Source organism: Pecten maximus, chromosome 17, assembly GCF_902652985.1.
Source record: "Pecten maximus chromosome 17, xPecMax1.1, whole genome shotgun sequence".
Taxonomy (NCBI): Eukaryota; Metazoa; Mollusca; class Bivalvia; order Pectinida; family Pectinidae; genus Pecten; species Pecten maximus.
Window position 1 is genome coordinate 9567214 of NC_047031.1, and position 21029 is coordinate 9588242.

Sequence of the window (21029 nt, forward strand, 5' to 3'; positions counted from 1 at the left end):
TGTGATACTTGAAAATAGTTTGTTTACAAAATTATGGCACTTTTTGTGAAATATTGGCAATGTTTATCAACTTCAAATTTTCGCTGAACAACACTGGAAGTTGTATCTGTCGCCATTTGCTGTTTATATCGGAGAGAGCCGAGTGCGTCACATGATTTCAGTATCCTCGCTTTCACGCGACGAAAATGGAATCGAGGTAAGTGTAAACATTTGTCACGTGGATGTAGAACATGTGATTATTTTGCAATCGGATGGTTTATACGGTCTCTAGGAATACCAATCGTTATTCATTATTGTTGATTGAGAGCTCAAACAGATAAAGTACGTAATAACCCTCAGAAGTATCACGTGAAATTTTGACATTCGGCGATGGGGGATTCCAACGGGGAATTAGTTTCGTTTTTTGTGAACTGGGAGAATATTATTATTATTCATCTTTGAAGTGTTCATTTAACTTAATATCGTCCCAATATAAGAAACCGAAGTGTATACTCAAATTAGAATTGCTATTTTGTATGACCCTAATTGCTGTGACGACCAGGGACATTAAAAAAAAAAAAAGCCGATCACTAACGTGTTGGGCCTACCCAAATGTGAATTAGATTTAAATCTGATTAAAGGAGATCGACATCGTAAATTGATTGCACTGAGAGCAATACACAAACTGTAGGTCTAGAAAAATAATTCAGATTTACTCAGAAATTGTAATTTATTCGACTGTTTGAATTCCCTCGGCCTTTCAGATTGACATCCTAATTAAAAATCGGAACCTTCATTGAGTTAGTAGTTTTTGCACTTAACTTTTGCTTCTCTTTAATGATTGAAGTCAAAATATTGTTGAAAGCCTTGTACGTTACCTGATGAATTCTATGTACGTCATATTAACAATTGGTAACAATGATACATGGTAAAAGAGGATGGATATGAGTATTGTTGATTATCTCATTTATATCAATAATATATTATCTCATTTATATCAATTTATCATCGATATAAATGAGATATTTAATTCACAATACTGATGTCCATACTGTTTTAATGATTCAATGATTAGCTGACAGTCTCAATGGCAGTCATGGATTGAGGAATTGGACGATTCTCATGTTCACCTACATGTACAATCATGTTTATTTATATGTTACATGTTCTTGTATTTCTGTCAACCTCAATATCATCTTGATTGGCAAGTCAGCAGAGCATGCAGTCTAATTATATATGGGTAGAGGTCAAGGTGACAGGAGTAAAGAAAATATAGAAATCGTGGAAATTTAAGCATTTTATTGGTAATCACCTTGTCTGTTTGCCCATACACATAAGCTAAATTATCTTATTTCAATGAAGTTGTTTTGACACCTGTGCAGTGAAAAAGTTTGATATGAAACCAAAATAAATTACATTACGTTATTCAATTCATGGAAATTTTTTTGTTTTATTTACCATATTTTTTGTTTATATATTTTTTTATTTTCCAAACATATATATCATCATTAACAGTCAATAATTTTAATATATCATCCTGAACACTACTGTCATAATCTTTTAACAACTATCATCACTACTCATCATCATCATCATCATCATTTATTTACCATATTTCATATGCATCAGTTTTCAATGATACTGGCTTATGTAAAACAAGAGGCCCATGGGCCTTAATGGTCACCTGAGTTTTGAAATATTCAATTTAATTTACCCTTTTTAGCCTCGCCCATTAGCCCAGACGGTCAGCCAGGGCCAACATGTGCATGCCATCAAGCTGTCATCCCATGCTGATAATGTTAATGAAGTTAGAATGAATTTCAATAGAAATCAAACAAATGCTGATCAAAATTGTGATTTCCCTATATAAACTTTACCCCCTCCCCAGGGGCATGAAATTCACATTTTTTTTGTTAAAGACCTTGCTATCTGTTACGGGTATTTGATTCTACCATATCTGGAAGCTGAGATTTTTTTTTAAAATTTTAGTCAATTTGACCCTTTTTGACCCTACCGCTCAGGTCCCTGGGGGTTGGGATCATATACTCCACAGTTTTGGTTGACCTTTGACCATGAAAGTTTACTGACAAATTGTTTACGGACAGACAACGCAAGACAACGGACAAAAGGCAGTTAGAATAGGTCACTTGATACTTCATCTCAGGTGACCTAAAAATGCAACCCTAATTTATCAGAATATCAACAGAACAGTGATTATTAATGATGTTGATAATACACAAAACAGTAAATGCACAGTACAATTTGTCTCACAAATAGTTTTGATATAGAAAACACTGAGAAAATCTTCCCAAATTAAAACTAAAATCTTTCCGGCATCACAGGAAATCTGCTTAGCTGGTTTTCTGATTACTTACATAATCGCTGTCAGCGTGTCGTTATAAATGGAAAACAATCTAATTTAGTATATATCTCAGCAGGAGTTCTACAGGGATCAATTCTAGGACCACTTTTAATCTTGATATTCATAAATGATATTGTTCATGACACTAATTGCACCATTAAGCTATTTGCCGACGATACATATCTATATGTCGAAGTGGATTCACCTGGGCTTGACCGCAGACCTGTTAAATAATAATCTTTCGAAAATTCACGAATGGTCTAATAAATGGCTTGTTAATTTTAATCCTAACAAAACTGTAACAATGACCGATAGCGAAAAAATCCATAAACCATTCCATCCTCCCCTACTTATGAATAACACATCCTTAACATAAGTCACGTGCCACAAACACCTCGGTGTGTCTTTTTCATCTAACGGAAGTTGGGCTGACCATATACAATACATTATTGGTAAATCCTCTAAAAAACTTAGTTTTACTAGGAATCTTAAATTCATCACTGATAGGAAGTCTCTCCAAACTATTTACTATACTTTTATAAGACCATTACTTGAATACGGAGACATCATATGGGATAACATAACTTTAGGCCAAAGTCAGATGTTAGAAAATATACAGCTTGAAGCAGCCAGAATCGTCACTGGGGCAATCAAGCTCATAAGTCACAATAAATTATATATAGAAACTGGTTGGGACCCCCTTGTCGTCCGAAGAAGAAAACACAAAATTATTCAATTTCATAAGATTGTTCATGGTCTTTGTCCTTCATATCTTACTAACACTCTGCCTGCTCGCCGTTTAAATATACATGCATACAACACAAGAAGAGCTAATGATTTCTGTCAAGTTAAGTGCCGAACTAATCTTTCCTATCCTCATCTATCGACTTATGGAATTCACTCCCCGACGACATAAAATATAGTCACTCAATTACCCACCTTAAAGCATTCTTAAATACCGACACTCACTCTGTCCCTAAATACTATTACTACTGCAATAGCAGACATGGTCTAATTCATCATGCAAGGCTTCGAATGAACTGCAGCTCTTTAAACGATCACCTGTTTAGACGAAATTTAGTTGATAGTCCTCTTTGTTCATGTAAATTGTCTTCTGAAACTACTGAACATTTTCTCCTCCATTGTCCTAACTATCAACAGCTTAGAATCCAATGCTTTAGTCATCTACTCCTCAACTATAATGTTAACATCTTACTGTATGGCAGTCAAGAAATACACGATCACATGAACGAAATTATTTTTGATTGTGTACAAAAGTTCATCTGTCAGTCTAGACGCTTCTAAAAATTCAAAATTACATCATTATTTTTGTATTTACTTATATTTACCATTGTATGGCACTGCCACTATATAACCCTACCAATTCAGTTGCGAGTTCACCAGCTTATGAACTGCCAACTGAAATTTGAATTCGAAAATTTCAAAAACAAATCGCACGACAAATAAAAAATCGCAGATGGTAAATATAAGCATTGAATGGCATTCAGTTGGCATTCATAGTCAATATGAATGCCAACTGGACAGAGGCAAATTCAACAAGAAGCGCTAGTGCGCTTCATGGAATTTGCCTCTGTCCAGTTGGCATTCATATTGACTATGAATGCCAACTGAAAGCCGTTCAATGCTTAAATAATTAGTTAATGTACTAATAATTAGTTACTTCATACAATATGCACAGACCCAATACGGAATTCGATGAATAAATCTGCGCTTGTCCTACCTTCACCGTAAGCATTATCCTCAGCCCCTTTCAATCCCCTGCACCCTTTCTCTTTATATTCCATGCACATGTTAAAATATAATTAAATGCTCTATGATATATATCCAAATAGTATTGCCAGTACTGTTCCATAACTACTTTATGTCTACAAGGAGACAGATTTACATAAGTACTTATCACTGAATCCTTTTTGAAATTATATTGTATATATTATATTGCCATGTATTATTGAATAAAGTATAGTTTAACCTGGTTTCGTTAGTAATACCTGTGTGATATGCAGGTTTCAAAATTATTTCTATATTATGAAACTTATGGGATTTATATAAAATCTTTTAAACATTATACTTATTCTGTGATAATTAACTACATAATATGCTGCTTTGTTTGTTGTATCTTGTATGCTTGCCTGTAACTCGTTTGTTACATTACTTTGATATGCCCTCTGTGATTTTTGTGTATTGCTATATTTTTATTTTAGCTGTTTGTTACTTCTGTGCTTCCTGTATGCTACATGTATATCTTAACTAGAAGATATTCCATTCATTTCTAAGTATTATGTTTATACTTGTTATTGTATCTCATATTTGTCGCAAGAATAGCGCTACAGCGCTAATGTTCACTGGTTTAAATATGCGACGTTAAATAAAAATTCTTGTATCTTGTATCTAAAAAGATGGAACATGAAAAATGAAGAAAAAACTGCTCTCATTTGAACTGGATCATTAATTTGGGAACGATGGAAGTGACGCAACGTGGAATAGACCGGTCTATTCTAAAAATAGATGAATAATAATTAGGAGTTTTGTATACCGCTATAGCCTAAACAATATGTGATCCTGCCCGATCCTGTAAATTTTCTGTCCGATCCTATCAACTATCTTACCACAAATTTCTATCCAATCACAGCCTGGCTCTTAGCCATTTCTTGACTTGGTCTCTGGGCGAGTTTGATTTGCATGAACCGATAGCTAGATTAAATCACCCGAACCAACCTAAGAAATTAGCCAAAAAAACGCATTGTTTTGAAACGGAAAATGGTCGTAATCGCGGCGGTTCATACAAATTAAATGGATTGATCTTAGATGAATTGTTGGGAACACATCCAACATGAGAGAAGTTTGATTTTCTCTGTGGTTCTGGCAAAACGAATCCCGAGCAGGTGAAAACGGCTGTCACAGTCGGGGTGTGTAAATCAAACTTGCCCTTTATTACTGTAAGCATTTCCAACCAGGTCACCGGTGCTGTCTCTGTAATTTACCAAATGACGATGTCTTTCGTGTCTGTTAGTCCTGACAGTGACTTCCCCATACAGAATCTTCCTTATGGAATATTTTCTACACCATCTAATGTAAGTAAAACTTGTGAGGAGTGGAAATTCACCATCTTAGGTGACTTGGAGGTGTGTCCTCCACCACTGCTGAATTGACCCATCGGCGAACGCCATTTACCGTTAGATTGTCATTGATTCACATGTTCGCAAACTCTTACAATGTTAACATAAAAGCGTGGATACTTGCTGTTAAGGTCACTGTACACTTAATCCTCTAAATGGACAATCTTAATAAGTCACATGGCCACAAAAAGGGACAATGTGCATTAGGGACTAGGCCTTACTGACTAATTAAGGCTTAGGCCTAAAACAAATGCCAGTACACGTTACAGTAAAAAGGGGAGATAACTATTTACAACTGTTTGATGTAAAGCTTTGTAAGTAAATATAGGCAAAATCACTCATACAAATGCAAAAAAAAAAAAAAAAATAATTAATTAATTAAAAAAAAAGAATTGTTAAACGTTGGAAATTACCAAAAATTGATGCAATGTTTTAAGGTAGAATAACTTTCAGTAAACATTTTTTATAAAGATATTATTTGCCTTGTCGTAAATCAAACGGACATTCCTTTAATTCATTTGAATAAAGTGTATGTCTCCAGTATGAGACTTAATGGGAAATGTGAATTTTTCCCAAGTTGTAAAAGCTATATTTAATCTTTAAATTAATATGGCAGTTTTACTCTCAAGGGAAACCAAATTAAGTGCTTCAAGTTCAAAAATCATAAAAATTCTCAATTTGACTCGAAGTTCTAATTAACCGCAAAGGCTGAAGGTATTTGTGTACGAAACGTCATTTTTCTGTACATTTCGTCATTACTTTAATTACTGGTTGGCACAAAAACTCATATAATTCTCATTCAGGCCTATATTTTATCAATAGAAACTTTGCACATTTCTGATGTCCGAATGAAGGAATGCATTGCCCCATTTAATGCATCGTAAATAATTAAAAATTTATGTTTAAGTGATTTTGGCTATTTTATGTAGCAAATCCATACTCCAACTGGAGGATAATACACTAGTTTGCATATTAGGCTATCACAAGCTGGCGGTTTTCCCCTACCTTGACTTTAACTGATGATAAACATTATTTTTGTACAGTATTATTATATATAAAATATTTAGCAGAGAATCTACTCTAGTAGAGTCTTGTAACTGTCACACATTTTTTCCAGTTGACACACAGGATTGGTGTGGCTATAGGTGATCAGATTTTGGACCTCAGTGTTGTGAAGAACCTGTTTGATGGCCCTGCACTTCGGAATCAGCAGTCTGTGTTTGATGAGGTAATTAATGGACTACCTAATGTCAGTGTTTAAAACTGAAGAATTTTAAACAAGTACTGTACCAGTGTACCTATTTCAATTTTTTGCCATTTTGAAAGCAAGACACAGCATGTTTGTGTAGATCTATTGTAGAATAAAACAAATTTTAATTTTTAGTTCACTGGGACGAAATCCAGTGGAGCTAATAATGCTATTACCCCTAGCGTCAGTGTCTGTAGACAGCTACAAATAGTAGGTTAAACAGTGTTATGTCAATACTAATGAGGATGCAGCTTACTTCCATTGGAATCACATTTGTAGACCTGGTGACCTTGATTGTGACCTTTGACCTATTTCTAAGAAACTTTAACCTTGGCCAATGTATGTTAACGGTACAAGATAGGGCTCACATAAATTTGATGTATTTTCCTTTTGAAAGAACCTTTCAATTGATACTACATTTACAGACCTGCTGACCTTGACTGTGACCTTTGACCTAATTTTAAAACTAGTGTCGACCCGCTCAGCAAGCTATGTTGTCTTCTGACTACTCTTTTTTCTAACTGAATTACAAACTTTTAACAATAATTGATGTTTTTGTCTCACTTTTCTTTCAGACAACATTAAATGCTTTTATGAGCCTTGGTCGTTCAGCATGGAAGGAAGCTAGAGCCACGTTACAGAAACTGTTGTCTGCAGATGAACCTATCCTTCGGGACAACAGTAGTCTTAGGGACAGGTATTGACACTATATTTTAGCATGTTGGGGGATCACATGGTGTCACTTGGGGTAGGCAGTACCATGGAGGAGTTGCTCAAAGTGGATGAGAATCACTTTTCCTTTTTAGGTGGAGGGGATCTCTTCACACCACAGAGCAGTTTCCTGACTGTGTCAACCAGTTTTTATATTCTTTTTTTTTATTTTACCTCATTGATTAATGTAACAAATACTTCTATACCAGAGAATGCTAGACTTATAATATTTGCTTCTGGAGTCTCATTTATACTTCACCTGGCCCGAAAGGCCACATCAGCTTATGCCAGGGTGCGGCATCCGTTGTCTTGTCTGTCGTCTTTCCATCCATTGTCCATCTAGCAACAATTTTTTTCCCAAAAGCAATTTCTTTTCAAATACTAAAAAGTCTGAAATCGTGATATTTGACTGGTAGGAATCGAACCCCATAATTTTTGTAAAAAGAAATGTTCTTGACCTCTATTCTAGATTACACGGGTAAAATTTGTTCAATCATTCAAACTACTTCTGATCATCCGAAAGGCCTAGAATCAAGATATTTCCATGTTCCTAGGTTAGAGCCTAACAAAGTTTGCAAAAATAAATGACCTTGACCTTTATTCGCCATCACAGGGGTCAAATTTGTCAAAATATTCAAGCATCTTTTTCTGATTAAGTAAAAGGCCAACAATTTAGACATATGACTAGTTGGTTCCTGGGATTAGACAAAGTTCCCGAAAAGAAATTACCCTATTCAATATTCAAGGTCACAGGGGTCAAATTTGTTAAAACATCCAAAAGGCCTAAAATCATCAAATTTGTCTTATAGATTCCTGGGATGGAAGAGAGTTTGCAAAAATGAATTACCTCAACTCATATTCAAGGTCATAGAGGTTAAATTTGTTGAAATATTTAAACAACCTCTTCTGATTAACTAAAAGGCCTGGAACCAAGATATATGGCTTATAGGCTCCGGGGATGATGCCAGACAAATCTGTAAAATGTAATGACCTTGACTACTATTCAAGGTCACACTGGTCAAATTTGAAAAAAAAACACTCCTGGGCAGGTACATGTACAATTTGGATCTATCCTGGGATGAGGCCCAACAAACTTTGTGAAAAGAAATTATATTGACACATATTCACGGTCACAGGGGCAAATTTGTTAAAATACTCAAAGAATATTTTAAACTAGATAATTAACTAAAAGGCCTGGAATCAAGTACTTCTGATTAACTTGGAGGTTGAGATTCATAAAGAAATACCAGGTGAGTTATAGTCAGGCCCAAGATTTGTGTCAAAGTTATATGATATCGACTTACTCTGTACAGAATAATGAACATAAAAGTGTAGCAAATGTGGAAAAACACGAACAGACCTCATATGAGATTACGTGACACAATGCGATGTCACGTACCTTATTAGAGACAAATTTAGGACAGAAGTCTGTAGATATAAATGTACTGAACAAATCTAGGACTGGAGTCATTGTTGCATATTTACAAATCATGGCATTCAAGGGATAAATAATTGTCTGTTTTACTTTCAGAGCATTTGTTCCCCAGAACTCAGCTCAGATGCATCTACCCGCTAAAATAGGTAATTTTCCTCATTTTATTGAAAAAAAAATTTCTTCTTAATAAGAAGAAATTTTAAAGTTACGATAATGATAAATTTTACTCTCTCTCTCTGAGTGAGCTCCATTAGGCCTTTTGTTTATTCAGTCATTTAAGTGTCAAGTGACCTATTCTAATTGCCTTTTGTCCGTCGTCGTGCGTCGTGCGTCCGTAAACAATTTACATTTTCGACTTCTTCTCCAAAACCCCTAAACCAAATTCAATGAAATTTGGCAGGAAGCTTTTATGGCTAAAGGTCAACTAAAATTGTGAATTATATGGTCCCCACCCCCAAGGGGCCTGAGGGGCGGGGCTAAAAAGGGTCAAATTGACTAAAACTTCAAAAATCTTCTTCTCTACTCTCAGATATTGTGGAATCAAACACTCTTCATAGATGGAAGGGTCTTAAGATACTTTACTAAAATTGTGAATTTCATGACCCAGGGGTCACACGTTTGCCCCTGGGGAGGGGGTAAACTTTACTATAGTTTATATAGGGAAATCACATTTTTGACTATAATTTGTTGGATTTCTATTGGAATTAACTTGGTTAACATTATCAGCATAGGAAAACAGATTGATGGTATACACATGTTGGCCTTGACTGACCCCCAGGGGCTGATGGGCGGGGCTAAAAAGGGTCAAATTGACTAAAACTTCAAAGATCTTCTTCTCTACTCTCAGATATGGTGGAATCAAGCGTTCTTCATAGGTGGAAGGGTCTTAAGATGCTTTACCAAAATTGTGAATTTCATGACCCAGGGGTTTCACATTTGCCCCTGGGGAGGGGGTAAACTTTACTAAAGTTTATATAGGGAAATCACATTTTTGACTATAATTTGTTGGATTTCTATTGGAATTCTTTCAAACTTGGTTAACATTATCAGCATGGGAAAACAGATTGGTGGTATACGCATGTTGACCCTGACTGACCCCCAGGGGCTGATGGGCGAGGCTGAAAAGGGTCAAATTGACTAAGCTTCAAAAATCTTCTTCTCTACTCTCAGATATGGTGGAATCAAACACTCTTCATAAACTGAAGGGCCTTAAGGTGCTTTACCAAAATTGTGAATTTCATGACCCAGGGCCTGCCAGGGGTGTCATGTTTGCCCCTGGGGAGGGGGTAAACTTTACTATAGTTTATATAGGGAAATCACATATTTGACTATTGTTTGTTGGATTTCTATTGGAATTCATTCTAACTTGGTTAACATTATCAGCTTGTGATTGCAGTTTGATGGTATACACATGTTGGCACTGACTGACCCCCAGGGGCTGATGGGTGGAGCTAAAAAGGGTCAAATTGACTAAAACTTCAAAAATCTTCTTCTCTACTCTCAGATATTGTGGAATCAAACACTCTTCATAGATGGAAGAGTCTTAAGGTGCTTTGCCAAAATTGTGAATTTCCTGACCCTGGGGTCTCACGTTTGCCCTGGGGAGGGGGTAAACTTTACTATAGTTTATACAGGGAAATCTCATTTTTGACTATTATTTGTTTGATTTCTATTGGAATTCATTCTAATTTGGTTAGCATTTTCAGCTTGGGTTTGTGGATGGCAGTTTGATGGTATGCACATGTTGGCCCTGACTGACCCCAAGGGGCTGATGGGCGGGGCTAAAAAGGGTCAAATTGACTGAAATTTAAAAATCTTCTTTTCAAGACCCAATTAAGATAGAATTAAATACTCTTCATAGGTGGAAGGATCTTATGGTGCTTTACTAATGTTATGAATTTCATGACCCTGGGGTCACAAGTTTGCCCCTGGGGAGGGGGTAAATTTTACTATAGTTTATATAGGGAAATCACATTTTTGACTATTATTTGTTTGATTTCTATTGGAATTCATTCTAACTTTGTTAACATTATCAGCATTGGATGACAGCTTAATGGTATACACCTGTTGGCCCTGACTGACCCCTAGGGGCTGATGGGTGGGCTCAAAAGGGTCAATTAGATTAACTGAAATACTTCAAATCTCAGGTGACCGTTAAGGCCCATGGGCCTCTTGTTATCACTATGAGTCAGTATCTGTTCTTTGTCAATTCCTTCTGAACATTAGGGCTTATTATTTTCAGTGAAACTTTTTAACATATATAATAACGTGTATATGTCAATCACCCCAGATTACGTGGGGTAGTGACTGAAAATCATTAAAGTCGTCTCTAAACCCTGATTTTGGTACATCTCCTGTATAGGGGTTGAATTTACCCATGATTTGAGCGGTAATACCCCATAAAACGCTGGCTACTCGGACACTTGGACACTTGCTTGATTATCTACTCAATAAATGTGTACATGTGAGGACACCCACTGCCTGATATTCATGATCCCCTGAACTTTTAATGCCATGAAGCATTGTACAATGTTCCTGTACAGGTGTACATTGTAACAGTATAGGTGTACATTGTACCTGTACAGGTGTACATTGTACCTGTATAGGTGTACATTGTACCTGTACAGGTGTACATTGTACCTGTATAGATGTACAGGTGTACATTGTACCTGTATAGATGTACAGGTGTACATTGTACCTGTATAGGTGTACATTGTACCTGTATAGATGTACATTGTACCTGTATAGATGTAAAGGTGTACATTGTACCTGTATAGGTGTACATTGTACCTGTACAGGTGTACATTGTACCTGTTTAGGTGTACATTGTACCTGTACAGGTGTACATTGTACCTGTACCGGTGTACATTGTACCTGTACCATTGTACATTGTACCTGTACCAGTGTACATTGTACCTGTACCGGTGTGCATTGTACCTGTATAGGTGTACATTGTACCTGTATATGTATACATTGTACCTGTATAGGTTTACATTGTACCTGTGATTTAAACATTGTACATATATTTAAATCATTGATATGTTGTTTTCTACAGGTGATTACACAGACTTCTACTCTTCCAAAAACCATGCATTCAATGTCGGCTGTATGTTCCGAGGAGAGGACAATGCTCTAATGCCAAACTGGTATGTTTTCCCATTATTGTATGTGATTCATCAAGTAGAGCTAAAACAGAATTATCACTATAAGATTTTTTCCCTGTTTTTGATTTATCTTGGTATTACAACTCTTTATTGAGTGCTCTTGTAGTAATTACCTAATGTGGTAAAACAGTTAATAAATCCACTGTTCCTTTGTCCAGGACACACTTACCGGTTGGTTACCATGGTCGCGCCTCGTCAGTGGTTGTATCGGGTACTGACATCAGACGCCCTAATGGACAGACACGTCCTGATGACAGTAAGTAACTAAGTCTGTATTACCTACAATCAGTTTATATAGTATACAAATTGTATTATTCAGATCAGTCAATTTATAAAGTTTATATTATCCTCAGTCGTTAGCCCTCCATCACCAGATCTCTATTGGTATTGGCTAATATCTTGTGTGGCCGTTACATAATTCTTTCATAGAAGGGCCACGGTGGCCGAGTGGTCAAGGTGTCCCTGACCGTTTATCACTAGCCCTCCACCTCTGGATTGCGAGTTCGAAACTTACGTGGGGCAGTTGCCAGGTACTGACCGTAGGCCAGGGCCTTTTCTCCTGGTACTCGGCTTTCCTCCATCTCCAAAACCTGGCAGGTCTTAAAATGATCATGGCTGTTAATATAGGACGTTAAACAAAATAAACTAAACCGAACTTTTCATAGAAAGATTTTACTAAATATAGAATAAAGAACAGTTAGCTAAATATGTAAGAACAAACACGTAACTGCCTTATTCCTCCTATGTAGACCTGAAGTGTTGTGTACATTTTGCAGCTAAGCCTCCTGTGTTCACCAAATGTAGACTTCTAGACTTCGAGTTGGAGATGGCTTTCTTCACTGGGCCTGCTAATAAGCTTGGTGAACCAATCACCATGGACAATGCAGAGGACCACATCTTTGGGATGGTGCTGATGAACGACTGGAGTGGTAAGTATATCTAGATTGGTTTCAACAGTATTTTATTACCAAAATATTTACAACATATGGGTCAATATATACAACAATTTAAGTTCAGGGATCTGGCATCAAGAGTACGTTCTTATTTGAAGCCATCTCCCTACATATGTGATTTACAAATGTGCTATACAAATAAGTTTACTGATCTCATAGCAATAACAATAAATGTTAAGATCAAATAACAAGATCAACTATGATCATTATGGTAATATAGGCTCTTTAAAAAAGATGAAAAATATTCATATAGATACATGATAGTTGAGAGAGAGTGAGAAGGAGAGAGAGAAAGATAGATAGATTGAGAGAGAGAGAGGGAGATGAGAGATTTGATATGAAACCCATTATAATTTTAAAATCTGCCTGTTCTGATTATGAAGTTTTGAACATGGTAAAAGATATCTTTATTTCTATCATCTGGCAAGTTTGGGTCACCATGTAAAAGTGTCCTGATGTTAAGGTTTGTACCCAACCTTGCTATTTTTTCAGCCCAAACTGTATGATATTTTCTGCATTCATAAATACAGGATGTATAATGAAAGGTGGTCTCTATACTACAACATCAACATCGGCTAGTCTATGAAATATGATTATTGTAAATAGATTGTATCTAGATTGACAGGAGGTTAAATTTGCTATTCTGACGATAGTTCTAGTTTTTTCAATTCCCATGTAAACTCTGAATTTATTCTTACCATGTCCAGTTTGAATGTTGAATATTTTTCTGGTTACAGCACGAGACATACAAAAGTGGGAGTATGTGCCTCTTGGTCCCTTCCTTGGGAAGAACTTTGGTACAACAATTTCCCCTTGGGTGGTGTCAATGGACGCCCTCAAACCCTTTACTGTTCCAAATATGGCCCAGTCTCCTGACCCTCTACCGTACCTTCAACATGAAGAGCCTTACAGCTATGATATCAACCTGGAGGTCAAGCTTAAGTGTGAGTATCAGTAAAGTGCCCGTCTTGTAGAAATCTAATTTTTGTTTGAAATCTGCATTCTTTTAAGGGCTCATTTTAGTGTGTCCTTATGTTTTTTTCATCTTTCGGTATAATTAGATATATAGAGGTTACACAATGAGTGATTATTGGATATGGAATTTATTTCACACAAGTAAGTTATTTTTTAAAAGTTACAAAAGACACGAGAAAGCTTATGTCTTTAGTAACTTTTAAAAAATAACTTACTCATGTGAAATAAATTCCATATCCAACAATCACAAGTCATGTGACCTGTTTCTACCACAATAATATCGGCTTGAATAAAAAGGAATCGAGGCCAAGTATAATTATGCGTATGCAAATAAAGAGTACCGGTGATGTCCGGACCCGGTGATGTGACGTCATTCGCTTATTGATGACATCAATAACAATTGCAGCTTGGGTCAAAGTTCGAGTCCCGACCAATCAAAGGAACATATATTTATCCAACAGTCGGCACATTTATACAATGGCTTGAGAGTGGAATAACACAGCGTATTGTGGTAGAAATATCTATATACTATTTATATGAGAAGCTGTGTATATACATACTTTGTATATATTTGAATGGTTGACTTTGTTACAGGTGAAGGTCTGAGTCAGCCACATGTACTTTGTAGGAGTAACTTCAAGGTAAGTAATTTCTCACATCACCACCCTTGTGAGTCTCACATCACCAACCTTGTGAATCTCGATCACATCACCACCCTCGTGAGTCTCATATCAAAACCCTTATGAGTCTAACATCAAAACCTTTAAAGTCTACCATTTACACCATTTTGAGTCGAACATCAACACTCTTGTGAATCAAGCATCAACACTCAAGTGAGTCAGGCATCAACACCCTTTTGAGTCTCATATCAATACCCCTGTGAGTCTCAGACTACCACCCTTGTGAGACAAGTCAGTAACTGCACATTTTTACCTCTTCATTTCTTTGTACCTTCTGGCATTTAGGATTGGATTCTAGACATTTTCTGCCATTTTTGCCAATGGTCTAGAAGATTTGAATTATTGCTGGACGACAATCTACACAATGTCCGAGGATAACACATGACTTATTGCTGGACAATGATGATCTACACCACATGGACTTGAGAAAAATTCGGTGAAAATGACACCCCCCCGGTGTTCATATATTTACGAAAAAGGGAGGACAGCTCTCTGTGACAAAATTGACACCGCCTACATTGACACCGCCTACATTTCATGATGAAAAAAACATGTTTCTGTTGAGTGTAGAGAAATATGAGGATATGCTGGAGAACAATCTAGTATCAATGCATGGAGATCTGGCAAAATAACAAAATCTTTCCAGTGAATTTCTAATTTGATTTAGGAGCTCTCTTAGTTCAATGGGAGATTTTTTACAACTGAAGGTTACAAGATAATCGTATGCAGATCTATTTTATTATATGTTTTTAGGTCATCTGACTTGAAGGGTCAGGATGACCTAGCTATAGCCATCGTGTTCTGTCCGTCGTTGTGCGCCGTGTGTAAGACTTTTTATTTCAAAATGCTACTCCTCCTTAACCCTTGGGTGGATTACTTCCAAATTTGATCCGAAACATCATTGGGGGAGGGCAATCATAAATGAGGCTGGTCTGACCCCTGGGGCCAGAGGGGCGGGCCCAAAAAGGGGAACTTTGCTGAAATTTGCTTTAAAATCCTTACCCTTTTGTGGATTTTATCCTTTAGTGTGAAACCTCATTAGGGGAGGGCAATCATATTTCATATAAATGAGGCTGGTCTTACCCCTAGAGCCAGAGGAGCGGGGCCCAAAAAGGGGAACTTTGCTGAAATTTTGCTTTAAATCCTACTCCTCCTTTACCCTTAAGTGGATTACATCCAAATTTGATGTGAAACATCATAAGGGGACAGCAATCATAATTTATATAAATGAGGCTTGTGGGGCCCCTGGGGACAGAGGGTTGAGGCCCCAAAAGGGGAACTTAGCCAAATTTTTCCTTAAAAATGCTTCTCCTTCTTAATGCCTTAATTGATTACAACCATATTTTGTTTGAAACATCATCGGGGAAGGGCAATCCTAAATGAGGCTGGTCCGACCCATGGGGACAGAGGGACATGGCCCAAAAATGTGAACTTGGCTGAAATTTTGCTTTTAAGATGCTGCTCCTCCTTTTTCCAAAATAGATAAAAACCGAATTTGATCTGAAGCATAACTAGCTGCGTATAGATAATTTATGGTAATGATGCTGGATTGAGGGGTGTGTCCCTGCTGTAAATGTTTGTCAGATGACCGCTAAGGCCCATGGGCCTCTTGTTCTTTTATTTATCTTGGTCAGAAGTACTGGTTATATTTAAAGGTTATTGATAAATGAAACAAGACAAAATTTTGTTTATATCAAACTTGAGTAAAAACTGAAATTTTGATGTTGTTGCAGAACATGTATTGGACAATGAAACAGCAGTTAGTCCATCACACAGTGACCGGCTGTAACACGAATCCTGGTGACCTGTTGGCTTCGGGAACCATCAGTGGAAAGGTCAGTATACAACAGCCTGAGTTATATAACGATAGTGTACAACAACCTCCGGAACTTCCCAGTTAGATCAATACAACGACCTCCTGACGGTCCAAGTTAGATCAATACAAAGACCTTCGGAACGTCCAAGTTAGATCAATACGACGACCTCCTGACGTCCAAGTTAGATCAATACAACGACCTCCTGAAGTCCAAGTTAGATCATTACGACGACCTCCTGACGTCCAAGTTAGATCAATACGACGACCTCCTGACGGTCCAAGTTAGATCAATACGACGACCTCCTGACGGTCCAAGTTAGATCAATACGACGACCTCCGGAATGTCCAAGTTAGATCAATACGACGACCTCCTGACGTCCAAGTTAGATCAATACGACGACCTCCTGACGGTCCAAGCTAGATCAATACGACGACCTCCTGACGGTCCAAGTTAGATCAATACGACGACCTCCTGACGGTCCAAGTTAGATCAATACGACGACCTCCTGACGGTCCAAGTTAGATCAATACGACGACCTCCTGACGGTCCAAGTTAGATCAATACGACGACCTCCGGAATGTCCAAGTTAGATCAATACGACGACCTTCGGAACGTCCAAGTTAGATCAATACGACGACCTTCGGAACGTCCAAGTTAGATCAATACGACGACCTTCGGAACGTCCAAGTTAGATCAATACGACCACCTTCAGAATGTCCCAAGTTAGATCAATACGACATCTTTGTATGACCGTTCCGTCAGCCATCTGTAAACATTCCTTATTACTGCTATTTCTTGAGAGGTACTGGAGGGATATTTCTTACACTTCACATGTACTAGTTGTGCCCATTCAATTTTGATTCTGATCGAGAAAACAAAATGGCTGATAGACAGCCAGGTTATATTTTGACAGTTGAGATTTCTATCGCTCTTTCTTAGGATGTTTCGCAAACTTCTCATTAAGAAAATAGCTGCCATTTTGTGGCATTTGATAAAAAAATTTTAGTGCCATATTAAAATTAAAATGCCTTTATTCTGTCTTACTTATTGAAATAAAACTTCATGGAAAGTATCAGTATAGAACACACTCTAACATCAAATAAAGAAAACTTGTCAACAAATTGGCTACCATAACTACGATAGTTTCTGATTGGTTGAAATTTAGATATCATATCCAATCATAATGAAAGGGTAGCTAGAACCATGCATATGAAAGGTCAAAATTGACCCTATCACAAAATAACATGTGTACATATGTATGCTAAAATGCATGTTGCTGAATTACGATTCCTGTTATACTTATCAGACATAAACAGGTTTTCCCACCCTGCTTTTATTTTTTGTAATTTTTCAGGCCACTATACGTATTGTTTAGTGGCTCAGACTAATTATTTATTCATTTCCTTTATTTTTAGGGCCTTATGTGTATTCACTGTTTCGTGGGGCTATGCCTTTAATTTTCAGGGCCTTATATATATTTGCTGTTTCATGCGTGGCCCTATCCCTTTAATTTTCAGGGCCTTATATGTATTTGCTATATGGCTCAATCCCTTTGGTATATCAGAGTGACAATAAAAGTGATGTCCATTTCTAGATTTTCAAAAAATGGCGCCATTTGCTGGCTTCTGATTGGTGGAAATAGAGGTCCAATCTCGAAAATTTGGTGTTAAGGTGATTTTAAATTAAGAAATAATGTTCTGGCTTCTGTCAGCTTCATAAGTGACTACTTCGGTAGTCTGGGGAATTATGTTACACCCCTATTACAACAAGATCCTGTTTTTGTTGACATATATTAACATATGGAAATGTTTTGTGTTACAGACACCAGACTCATTTGGCAGTATGTTGGAGCTGTGTTGGAAGGGCACCAAACCAATAGATTTAGGTGGTGGACTCACTCGCAAGTTCTTACAGGACAGTGATGAAGTCATCATGTCAGGTAAATACCAAGTTCTTACAGGACAGTGATGACGTCATCATGTCAGGTAAATACCAATTGTTACTGGACAGTGATGACGTCATCATGTCAGGTAAATACCAAGTTCTTACAGGACAGTGATGAAGTCATCATGTCAGGTAAATACCAAGTTCTTACAGGACAGTGATGACGTCATCATGTCAGGTAAATACCAAGTTCTTACAGGACAGTGATGAAGTCATCATGTCAGGTAAATACCAAGTTCTTACAGGACAGTGATGAAGTCATCATGTCAGGTAAATACCAAGTTGTTACAGGACAGTGATGACGTCATCATGTCAGGTAAATACCAAGTTGTTACTGGACAGTGATGACGTCATCATGTCAGGTAAATACCAAGTTGTTACAGGACAGTGATGAAGTCATTATGTCAGGTAAATACCAATTGTTACAGGACAGTGATGAAGTCATTATGTCAGGTAAATACCAAGTTGTTACTGGACAGTGATGACGTCATCATGTCAGGTAAATACCAATTGTTACAGGACAGTGATGAAGTCATCATGTCAGGTAAATACCAATTGTTACTGGACAGTGATGACGTCATCATGTCAGGTAAATACCAAGTTCTTACAAGACAGTGATGAAGTCATTATGTCAGGTAAATACCTACTCCAACAATGTTAGAGGTTTTACACGGCAGGATACTTTTGACTAGCGCCGTGTAACCTCTAACTGCCCATAGCTGATTTTCCCGATGCTGACGATGAAATTTTCAAAGTTCGTTTATTGCAAAAATATAGCGGGTCAACTTACATTTAAATGATCAACGGTGTCCAATATATATTTCTTTCCATAATCCAATGATTAAATGAGAATAATTTCGTAACAAACACATATTATGAAGTTTTCTTCTTCCGAAGCGGAGCAGAGCGCAAGCAGACAATACTGCCGTATAGTGATAGTAAAAATACCACGTGATTTGCCGGTTAATACAAAAATGGATTACAACCTATGTCCTACAAGCGGAATACAACAAAGTCCGTATCATTTCGTTCCGTTTGAAATAACGAAAACTATTTTGTATCAACCTTTAGGCAGCCATTTTTAAAAACGACTAGAAAAGTGCTACAACGACATGGGCATGTATTTTGTGTGTTATACACCGTATTATACTATATATTTGTGTCTGTGACATACATATGGGATATATATTGCATACATGATACGTAGACATCGTTGTAATGATCATGACCAGTCGGCAAAATAATATCCGATAGAAAAAGAGCCGACCAGCGGCCTCTTATGTTATAGGAGTAGTAAATACCAAGTTATTACAGGACAGTTATTCAGACTACTCTCAACCTCCGACCTGAGTTGGGAGGCTCAAAGACACTATTTTTTTCCTTTTCTCATCAGTCTATATAAAGATACCGGGCCTTAAAACTGATTTTAATTTTGGAATGCTGCTCCCAAAGCTCATCTGATTGATATTAATTCATTTTTTAAATTTTTTTGTTGTTTTATAGGATGGTGTGAGAATGACGGAGTACGAGTTGGCTTTGGCACATGTACTGGGAAAGTCCTACCGGCACTGGACATGTGATTATTAGTATAATCAATTGGAGGATATGATCTTGTTAAAACCTAGGAGTGTTAGTCATCGTGTTTGTAAGGCGGCGGTCCTGGTGTTTGTAAGGCGGCGGTCCTGTGTACATGTATTGTGGCAGTCCTCTAAACTGTGGAGATCCTGTGTACTATGGCAGTTCTTCGTAATGTGGCGCTCGAGTCTTTCTACCTTGGAACATGAAAATCTGTCCTGCCACAGATTACATAATACATATCAAATTTGGATATTTTTATTACAATCTTGCTAGTGGGAAGAACCCTTTTCTTTCTTCCTATTATTACATATATTTCTACAGATCATATGCTATCTCTGCCAATCTGTATTTCTGAATTTAACATTCCTGTCATCTTAGAAGTTGATTTATATTGTTAACTGTAAGCAGATCAGATTCTTCACTGTTAAATTTATAGTAACTGTTTTGCTTTCATGCAATATATATAGTTAATTTGAAAACAGCTTCTCCATAGAATGTGTGTTAATGACATTGCCTATATAATGGGCTGTTGTCGATCTGGGATGGACGCCTAGGTAAAATAAAACTCTTACATGTAGAACAAAATCATTGACACAGATCACATCACGAAGGTCTGAGTCGACACTCCTTCCTGAGTATAGAGACCGGGGTGTGAGTGTTTATTGGTACGGGAGTGTATGTTTGTGATGATCACGTTGATGTATCATGTTATACTACCATGGGGAATAAATCAAGCAATCTTTATCTCTTGTTGACTTATTTATCAGCTTTTTGAGGTGGAAATTTTCATGATGACAATGCAGCTTCAATAAAAACACAAAGTGTCCAGTATCTTTGGTATATCACAGGGGTACAGGTCAAGTGTGTCGCTCATGAGTGAAATGCTCGGGTGTGAGTGTAAAGGTCGGGTGTAGGTGTCACAAGTGTAAAGGTCAGGGGTGGGTGTCACAAGTTAAAAGGTCAGAGGTGGGTGTCACAAGTGTAAAGGTCAGAGGTGGGTATCACAAGTGTAAAGGTCAGTGGTGGGTGTCACAAGTGTAAAGGT

The 21029-nt window shown here is 37.2% G+C and overlaps 1 protein-coding gene across 1 annotated transcript; it reads left to right on the plus strand.

Annotated features, from left to right (window-relative positions):
• The first annotated feature begins 5270 nt into the window (after positions 1 to 5270).
• On the plus strand, positions 5271 to 20728 carry LOC117315727 (fumarylacetoacetase-like). The gene is made up of 12 exons (XM_033870078.1): positions 5271 to 5433; positions 6596 to 6706; positions 7303 to 7424; positions 8970 to 9019; positions 11929 to 12019; positions 12196 to 12293; positions 12814 to 12966; positions 13728 to 13934; positions 14560 to 14606; positions 16379 to 16480; positions 18284 to 18401; positions 19910 to 20728. The coding sequence occupies exons 1-12, from the start codon at positions 5347 to 5349 to the stop codon at positions 19984 to 19986; spliced, it is 1263 nt and encodes a 420-aa protein (XP_033725969.1). The 5' UTR covers positions 5271 to 5346; the 3' UTR covers positions 19987 to 20728.
• Positions 20729 to 21029: the final 301 nt, after the last annotated feature.

Bases quoted from the DNA above. Each gene is read 5' to 3' on its own strand.
- LOC117315727 (XM_033870078.1), top strand. From the start codon at position 5,347: ATGACGATGTCTTTCGTGTCTGTTAGTCCTGACAGTGACTTCCCCATA. The intron at 5,434-6,595 runs GTAAGTAAAACT...CATTTTTTCCAG, and splicing joins TATTTTCTACACCATCTAAT to TTGACACACAGGATTGGTGT. The intron at 18,402-19,909 runs GTAAATACCAAG...GTTGTTTTATAG, and splicing joins TGATGAAGTCATCATGTCAG to GATGGTGTGAGAATGACGGA.